The sequence below is a fragment of a genome, unplaced genomic scaffold, assembly GCF_019419815.1.
Source record: "Pyrus x bretschneideri cultivar Hongxiangsu unplaced genomic scaffold, Pyrus_bretschneideri_v1 Contig53, whole genome shotgun sequence".
NCBI lineage: Eukaryota > Viridiplantae > Streptophyta > Magnoliopsida > Rosales > Rosaceae > Pyrus > Pyrus x bretschneideri.
The window spans coordinates 2487779-2497459 of record NW_025999791.1 but is presented as its reverse complement, the minus strand read 5'-3'; the positions used below and the strand labels follow the sequence as shown (position 1 = coordinate 2497459).

The 9681-nt window shown below is 35.1% G+C and overlaps 1 protein-coding gene across 3 annotated transcripts; it reads right to left on the bottom strand.

Annotated features, from left to right (window-relative positions):
• Positions 1-219: 219 nt before the first annotated feature.
• LOC103952715 (E3 ubiquitin-protein ligase RHF2A) lies at positions 220-5786 on the bottom strand. Of its 3 annotated transcripts, none has more exons than XM_018648799.2 (10): positions 5560-5786; positions 5312-5460; positions 3712-3849; positions 3544-3590; positions 2776-2838; positions 2589-2694; positions 1830-2212; positions 1617-1724; positions 1127-1496; positions 220-595 (listed from the first exon to the last, which is right to left on the bottom strand). In XM_018648799.2, the coding sequence occupies exons 2-9, from the start codon at positions 5315-5317 to the stop codon at positions 1229-1231; spliced, it is 1119 nt and encodes a 372-aa protein (XP_018504315.2). In that variant the 5' UTR covers positions 5318-5460; positions 5560-5786; the 3' UTR covers positions 220-595; positions 1127-1228. The 3 variants fall into 3 exon arrangements, with proteins under 3 accessions (XP_018504315.2, XP_018504314.2, XP_009362659.2); XM_018648798.2 differs by having other exon boundaries at positions 220-575; positions 5551-5785; XM_009364384.3 differs by having other exon boundaries at positions 220-575; positions 5560-5785.
• Positions 5787-9681: the final 3895 nt, after the last annotated feature.

Below are 9681 nucleotides of genomic sequence, written 5' to 3'. Positions count from 1 at the left end.
AGAAAATGGTAATGGTGAAATTTAAATATATACATATACATTTCTATTATAACAAACGTCTTGAGGAGCGGATCCGGTTTTGTGGGATGTGAGACGGCAAGTCCATCAGCATGCAAAGCCGGAAATCCAGCTAGCTATCTCACATCCCTCAAAACGACATCCCGCTTCTCAAGTTGTCCCTGTATTAGACAAAATAACAGAAGGAACAACAAATCACAATTCGAAAGAAGGTCCTCATAAGGATGTTAACGAAAATTTCAGTGCTCAATTCAAACGAATAATGTGTAACACAGCATATCGGAAAGGCTTCCATAACTTTCCTCCTTAGCATCCAAACTAATTCAGTGCCAATATAGACCATCCAGACATAATTAAAGCATTATATGTTGGGTATTATATAAAAATATATACACAGATAATACCCGTTTATAATATATCTGTCCAGATCGATGCTCTTCTGTCGAGACCTTCTCTTCTTTATTCGAATTCAGACCACAATCGAGTTAGTTTCCATATACCCAAATTCCTTAACTCCAGCCTGAAGTGCAAAGCATCTCATCCTCAGCATCCCATGTCTGGAGAAAAGGGTAACAACCTTAAAGCCATACTAAACTCAGATAACTTGGATCAATATGATAGGTGTACATATATACATTAAGCAAGCAGATTTGTAACTTTGAAAAACTTCAAGCAAATTAGTTGAATTAAGGTTTTTCATTTGATCACAGATTTCTTCATTTCTCACTCACGCGAAAAAGATAAAAAAAACATGGTTGAACAAATGGCAGCGGAAATAACTGTCAACCTAATTGATAAAGCAGCCAGCTAGACGGCATACAGTTAAATCAGGCATGAACACGTGATTAAGAGTAAGGACTCATTTGGAAGTGCTTCTAAAAGGACTGAAAGAGCTTTTGGTGAAATTGATTTTGGGTTACAAAATCCCTTTTACGCTGGTCAGGTGATGGGCTTGCGGCACTGCACACACAAACAAATATTGCATGCAAGCGCAGAATTCAAATCAAAATTGTACATTCTCACTACATACAGTGTGCCTAATAAGTACCAATAGTGATGGAAACTTCGATACCAGAATAATAAAACTCAAACCAACATTATTACTCACCTTAATTATGAAATGCTGAGGATAGATGCATTGCTTAAACAATGAATAGCAGATCAATGTGAAGCAGAACCTGTGGCACATGTAGTACCAGGCCTTTTGTTGTCACTCAAAGGGTTTTCTCCACGAATCTCTGCACGGTTCTGGTTGCTCTGCTACTGCAGCAGAACCATCTGCAGTCTGATTCACTCCAGAAGACTGGTTGTCCGTACTATTATCTCTTGTCTCAAGGCGCTCCATCATTCGAGATACAGTGGCAATTCCAGCATTAACCTCTCTACGGACTTCAGAACTGAGTTCCGACATAGAAGTGCTACGAGAGAACAGCCTCTCCTTCAATCCTCGTGTACTCCTCGAAAACGATTCCTTGTACCTAGGTACTCATACAAAAACAAATGAGGACGGTAAAAGAGCAAACCGACTGTATACACACAAAAGCATTAAACTACTAAGGTGATGTCCAAAATGGAAGGGTGGTTACTTTATATCATACCTCATTGACATAGAATTAAACTTAGATTTCAGAGACTCTGAAAGAGAGTGAAGTTCTGATGGTCCTGCTCTGTCCTGATTCAACGAGGAGGCATGGCTAGTAGAGCTCCTACAAAAAGATACAAAATGGTCATACAAATGCCTTGCATAGAAGTGCATACAGTATACTGATCTAGACAATAACATAAATGCAACATAAGAAAATGATTATTACAAATTGCTAGAGGAATTTCCTTGAAGATTTCTATGCATGCGTGAAGATCCAGATGGCAAGGAAGAAGTTCCATCTGTCTGAACAGAAGGATATTGTGTGCTCATTCGTGATGTTTCGTCTCCATCTGATGTAAGTGGGGTAGATGGACTTGCTACAGTTATTTCAGCTGGTTCACTGTCTCCTCCGGGGGTACGAACAGGACCAAGAGGAGATGACCTAGAATGAGTAGAAGGTACTGAGATGTGTGGATGACCACGAGCAGATGATCGGCTCCTATGGCCTTCCCTTCTACCATGGTGGTGGGCCCTTCCCATAGAAGCAGCAGCAGCCAAGTGCTGAATTATGCGCTCTTCAAGTTCAGCATTGGTAGTACCCACAGGTAACTGCATTCCATTGCATAAACACATTTTTTTGTCAATAAATTGCATAAACACATTAAAAACCATGATGAAACAATCTTAAAGTTTATACTTTTAGGGGGCGTTTGATTGACCAGACTAGGACTGGATTGGGCTATTTAACACAAATTCTAACTTGGGCCAAACATTGGGTTAATTAAGAACTGGATAAGTTGGGATTATACCTCCTCTATGTGGGTTTATTTTAGATCATTTAACATGAGGGGCCTAAACAGAACCAACCCAACCCAAGGCAAGCCAAACCAATCCAATCCAATCCCTATAATTAGTCCAAGCCAAGTCAATCCTACGTATCAAACGTTATTCCAACAACAAAAACCAAAGAAAGAAGATGACGGACATGCTGAAATTGAAAATTGCCAAGGGTGGGATGATGAAATATGGGTGCATTTCTTGCTGTCTCCCTAAATCTTCTCTCCCTTTCCACTCCCTCCAGTAATTCTTGGCTGCCAATATTCGTATGCATTTCAGTTAACTCCAGGTCAATAAATATAACATGTCAAAATAAAAAATGACAAAAAACAAACCTGCAAGGATCCTTCAAGCTAATGGGTTGCCAACACATGGGACATTGAGAGCTTCGTTGGCACCTATATGAATGTATAATATTGTTAGATTCTGAGAGTGTCTACCTTCCCCCAACAACATTATGCTGGTAATCCATTCCCAATCAATAGTTATTGATGATCTAAGTATGCCTTGTAAACACGTCTGTATGTGCATGGAGAATCTTCGTGCAAGATAAAACTTGAAACCCAAACATTGTCTTAAACCAAAGTAAGAAACTAAGTGGATATCTCATTAGCAGACAAAATCCAAAATATTAACATCTTCATGAAGTCATAGTTTAAACTTTAAATTTACATTTGCTGGGAAATGGAACCATGCATTGAAGGAAAACATATCAGCCATGTCACCAAAACCCATATAATAAAGAACGACGCTATCGCCACAGCCAATTCATATATCTTCACCCCAACCACAATTTAAAGAATATTAATCAACCCTTCCACTCCCCTTATTCCCAGTGTCGCATCTCCTGCTCGTTTCATATTTCTAATCTTAATCTTCGCTAAGTAAAGATGGTGGTGTCCATGAATGCTGCCCATGGTGGTGCAGTGCCCTGAAAAAATTTGTACTGCTTGGTGCAAAAAACTGGCCTCACATGGAGGTCAAAACTAGACTTGCTGAAAAGTTAAAATAAGTGTAAATGAAAGATCAATACAAATTAATTAATAAAAAGTACGATAATTGATTTTAATAAGAGCCCTAATTGAAACTAATATGCTTTATACCACTCAAGGATGCAGTGGAGGTGAAACTCATGCTTGCAACAAGTAACCTGCAAAGCAAGACATAGAATGGAATTAACGGTACATCTATATAAGATCAACACATGAAGACATAAGATTCTCATGTGCGATGAGAAAACAAAAAGAAGGATACACTTCTTGATATATTACCACTGAAGGATCACCATCACAAAACTCCTCAAGGCATATGCTGCAGGCCTCGCCATAAGCCTCTTGTATTCCCCCTTCCACAAATGCAGCAGCTGATATCATATGACTTTCAGCCTCTGCCTCCATTTTATCTGGAATCTTTTAACACACAAAACGAATTTCAACAATGATCAGTAGAGTACATGGTTTGTGAAAAGTAGCATAATTAAATCCCAAACGGAATGAGCATCTATTCCAAGAGTTAACCGATCTCAGTCCTAAATATTTTTGAAGTAAAACAAGTAACACAGTTGCAGCTGCAGGCTAAGTTAAAAAATTCTCATGAGTAGCCAAAATTACAAAAAACCAGCTCAGGGAACCTCAAACTATCAACTGATGCTGGCGATACGAATATCTTAGGTCTTATCCTATTTAGCTTTATCTGGGACCCCATACACTGTTAATTTTTGGGAAAATTGTTTCTTAGTTTACTACTGTAACCATTCCGACCTTCCTCTAGTTCCCTTTTTCTATTTGTAAAAACTAGACATTCATAAAATCGAAAACCTGTGATGGATAGATTCACATGCTGTATCATCAACACTAAAAATCAAGACCACTCCATTATTCTGTTTGGAAATTTGGATATAGAAAATCTCTTCTTTCTTAAAGAAGTTGACTGACTTAGGTAAAATTTTATATATATATTTTAAAGGATCTCGAAATGTTTCATGTAGCATGCAGAACTCAAAGCGAAAAACTATATCTTTCATAGTTGTATCAGAGATTAACAAACGCTCTGGGATGTACTGTGCCGATATTTTTCCATAAGAGAAGAGAAACCTTACAAATTGCGTCTGGATATTTCAAAATTCAACAGTATCTAACATATATCCCCATGGTAGTTTGGCAGGTGTATCCTCCACAACTATACTAAAACATCCATTTACCTTTCTGCCCACCAGCGGAGAAACTAACTATAGCTAATTTCATATCAAACCATGAATAAATTTGGGAAAATCATTGTTCATAATCCCCTTTACCCAAGTTCAAATCTCCCTCCCTATAGTTTAGATATCGCTTGAATACAAAATCAAAATAGTTCATGTAAAAACTCCTTTACACAGGATGACATTTTGTTTTAAGATACACACATATCATCATTCATCCATCCATTCCATCTATTTGCTTATTCGAATATACAAATACATACGCACATATATGAAACCAAGAGGAAACAATAAACTTAATAATCAAATTCCCCTCCCCGTAGTTTTTATTAGATTAGAACATCGCTCGAATACAAAAGCATAGCTTCATATATAAAAAAAAATGAAAATAAAAAATAAAAAAAAAACTCCTTCAAACAGGATAACATTTTGTTTAACAGACACACACACATATCATCAATAATCCATCCATTCCGTGATTCCATCCATAATTTCATTCAAATACACATACATATTAAATTATATGAACCCCAGATAAAATAATACTCTGAATAACCAAATCAAAGTAACAACATAATTGAACAAAAAATCAAAATTTCAATCCTAGGAACAAAAAAACTTGAAACTTCAATCAAATTCCAAATAAAAATTGATGGCTTTTGATGGTTTACCTCCATTAAGGGGATTAGAGATGGTAGTAAAGAAATTCAGAGAAGAACAGCCACGAAATTGCAGCAGATCGAGCTCTGAATTTCCCAACCAGAAAACCCCACTAGAGGTTCATAGCCAGCAAGCCGGCAGCCAAACGAAATGAACCACCCTACAATTCAGCGGTGCACAATTGATTGATAAATGGTGAAAAAACAGAGGGAAATAAAAATAAATTGAAATTAATGGTGTTTATTTCCACCTTTTTTACCTTCAAATTTTGGGTGTGCAGTTGCTGGTTCCTGGTTGTTTTGATTTTGTTTGGGAAAATTCAGGTTTTATATTGCTGTATTTTTCAGGTAAACAACCATGAATATAATATATGTTTCAACAAACATATTCATTTCACCTAATTATATGTTAAAGTATTAAGATTAGGAACATCATTTATTTTCTAAATATACAACTTTTTCTTTTATGTTCCTTGCCCACTCCCCACTTTTGGGGTATTTCTTGCTTTATTTGTCTTGTCTTTTATGCGCGTTGGAATGCAGAACCCACCCCCACAAACCACGACGTATCACAATGGGCAGGGAAGGCCTCAAGATTCGACGCCGGCCATTGGATCTTTATCTTTATGGGGTCGTTTAGAAAAGTATTGTGCTCAATTTTTTTTTTAAAGATTCTGTATACACCCAAGTTTCGTTTTTGAATACCTTATTGTTTTGAACGCTCAATTTACTCTAAGATGGTTTTTTGAACATCTAAAATAATTTACAAAACTTCGAAGAATTCACTTCCTTTACTTTTTTATGAATTTATTTTTCTTTGGACGCCCATTTTTCAATTTTTTTTTACCCTCGTTTTTCTTGTATTAATTATGAAGACTTTCTCTTAATTTTGTAATTTCCGTTGATGCCATATGTCTTTGTTCAATATGTGATTGCATGGTTCTTTTATTTCTTGAAGCAAAATTTTCACTATAGCCAGACGCAATATGAAGAACAGTTGCTAACGTTAAATAAGCACGGTAAGTAAAGTTCAATAGTTGTGAAGTTCATCACTCGCTTGGTTGCCACGTTACGTGTTTCAAAACCCTATGTTTATCCAAAGAAAATAATTGTTTTGTTAAGAAATCACACAATCTTTTGTGGTAATTTTATATATAGGTATGAGAATTTTTTTTAATTTTTTAAATAAACTTGATGAATGTTTAGAGACGAAACTTGGGTGTAGTCACTTTTATTTTTCTTAAATATTAGGCCCACACCCTAGTGATTTGTTTTTATTTTGTACATTTTGTGTTTTTGTGATTAATAATTTAGTAGTTGGATTTGTTTCCCTTTTATATTAACACCTGGAAGATGTTAACTTATTCATCCTATTATGTTCGTTTTTATTTGATGGACAATTGACACATAGGATAGTATAATATATCCAATACAAGATTCGTACGTATGTAATCATATATACCAACTCATTAATGGTATTTAACAGAAGAAATTCAAAGCTTTTCAGAAAACGTAAGCTAGTTATTAGTTTATTGATAATTTTCTTCTCAATTTAGAAGTCGGCATAAGCTCGAATTTGTCCTTTGTCTAAATAGTAGCTAGTTATTAGACTGAATTTCTTCCCACACAAATAAAATCTCCATCATGAACAACGATGACGCAAATATCTCGGGAGCATTATAAATCGTGATGGCTTACGGCAACAATAGTGCTTACTATTGAACATGTTTTTAATGAAAGATGAAATGTTGAGGTCTTTTTTTTTTGTTGCTATATACTTAAACATATGCAGTATTTTTGGCTGCTTGCTACCGAACACTGAGACTCGTGATGAACTTCTAGTATTTAGCATCCGACAACAGAACATCTTGAGAAATTTTTGCTGATAGCCACCGAACCACTGCATAGTTTTCAGTTAATTGCTATTGATAGGAGTAATTTTCATATGGACCACATCGAAACCAAGCTTTTCAATTCCAATTAAAAAAAATTTTGAAATCAAATTTCAAACTTTTCTTATTATACTTTCATTTTAACATATAGCTGTACGATTAAAATACAAAGTTATTTAGTAAAAAAATAATTAAATATTTACTACTTAGTCATATAAATTGGAAATGGATCATTTCCGAATCCCTTCCTTCTAATCCACCAAGTCCGGGGATCCAGGCTATTGAAATTTGATCTAACCAGCTACAAATAGGGGCCCACTCTAAAAGTTGTAATAATTTTAGCCGTTGGATCAAATTTCAATGGTCCAAATCCCCGGATTTCGTGAATTAAGAGGAAGGAATCCAGAGAGGATTCATTTCTATATAAATTGTTTCAGACCTAATCAATTGTATATTTTATTAATTAAGTTTATGTCAATAAAGAAATGTCATATGAATTTCGGGCCCATATAATTAGAAAATTATTTTTCCTCCTTTCGTATTCGAAAAGATATAATGACTATCTCTTATACAACCTCGCTTAATAAGGCCATTTTTTTGTTCCTGTTCCTTTAGGAGGACGGCAACCACCACTGCTTATATCCATGGGACAAGGAAGACGCCTCAAATCCTTGAAGCTCAAATCAAACACTACATTGCACTGCATATACAAATTCTGCATTTGTTGAGAATAAATTTGACGTTGATGGGAGGAGAGATATTGTATGTACTTATAAGTAGTTGGATTACTACCCATTTTTCGATTGATTTATGATTGAACCTCAACTTCCTCATGGTATTAGAGCAAGTTGTCCCGGGTGTGAAGTCAATGGCTATACGTACTCCAAGTCATCCAATTTATCTTTTCTATATCTTAGGCTTGAAAATTCGCCACACGTGAGGCAACGTGTTGTGAATGAATCTCACATTAATAGGAGAAGGGATTTTGCATGTATTTATAAGTAGTTGAACAATTTTTCATATTGTCAATTAGTTTTATGGTGGGATCTCAACTTTCTTTAGTATTGCCATTTATGTTTAATGAAAAATGCTAGCTAGGGAGACTCTCTCAAAAAGCGGGACTATTTGATATCTCATTTTTTGGCACAATTCTCATGTCAACATTATAAAACATTGTGCAAAAAATATGAGGTGGCGGAGAGTTCATGGAGACTCCCACTTTGAGAGTCTCCTTAGCATTTCTCATGTTTTATTATAGTAAAATTAGTCACATGTAACATTTGAATATTAGATTTGACTAATTTAACTATAAGAAAATAGCAACTTAAACACTAACTTTGAATTTAATGGTTTTGCATAACATAAATTGTAATGCAGTGTATGAATCTGTATTGATCTATTTCAAAATATGATAAAGGAGGGGTGTCAGGTGTAGCGACAAATTTTGTAATTTTGTATACTTTGAGTGCATTATTGTACCACATCACTTGATTGACCAATTTATAATTAATATAAATATTATTAATATATTGTTAATATCGTAAACATTTTTTTAATTACCTTTATTTAACAATATTTTTGTTCAAGGAGGATTTAGTGTAAATAACATAATACGTTAATTATACATAATCTTCATCCATATGAGTCAAATTTGAAACTTTTTCTTACTCGAATAAAATCATCACTAAACCATAGTGCGACTTTATTATATTTCCCTTATTTATAATGTTGATAATTGTATCATCCGTAATTACAAACACAAACCAAAAAATTGATGTGGTACCCTAAAAACATAAAAATATAAATAAATAAACAAAATAATGGGGTTGGCCAGAAGAAAAAACAGCCTCATGTGCAGCTTCATAGTTTGAGCATCTTACATCGTTTCGAAGTACACTTATGCTTGCCACTTTCGAGTCACCCTGCAGACGAGTCCTTGTCTTTCCTCGGCAGCTAGGCCCTTCAAAGAGGACCCAGACATTTTGTTGATCAAGAACAAGAATAATCAATCTCCGTGGCCCTTATTGGCTGCTAATCATCTTTTGCCACCGATAACTGTGTAGTTTCTACTTATTAGCCACCAATAATAATACAAAAGCCATATGTACTTAAATACAGTCAAGGGAACGAAGTCTCTATCAGAAACCCTACCAAATTTAATGAGTTTGCTTATGGTTATGGCAGCTCGACCATTCTTTTCCTACCTAGCGTATGGCCAAATAATGGGATAGATGGGGGCAAATGATATTTACACCATACATCTGTCTTCTGAGAGTGAATTTTTATTCGACAATTGTTGTCACTTAGATTTATACGTAAAATATATCTCTTTCAAAAACTAGATACTGAATAGTGAATTTCGTTGGATCGGATAGTCATTGACTAATGAGGGTGTTTACAAGAAAAACATTGGGGGTTCAAACTCTCCCCCTCTCTTTAGACTAGTTTATAATAAAAATATCGCTCGTATTGGAAAAAAATGTGTTTTTG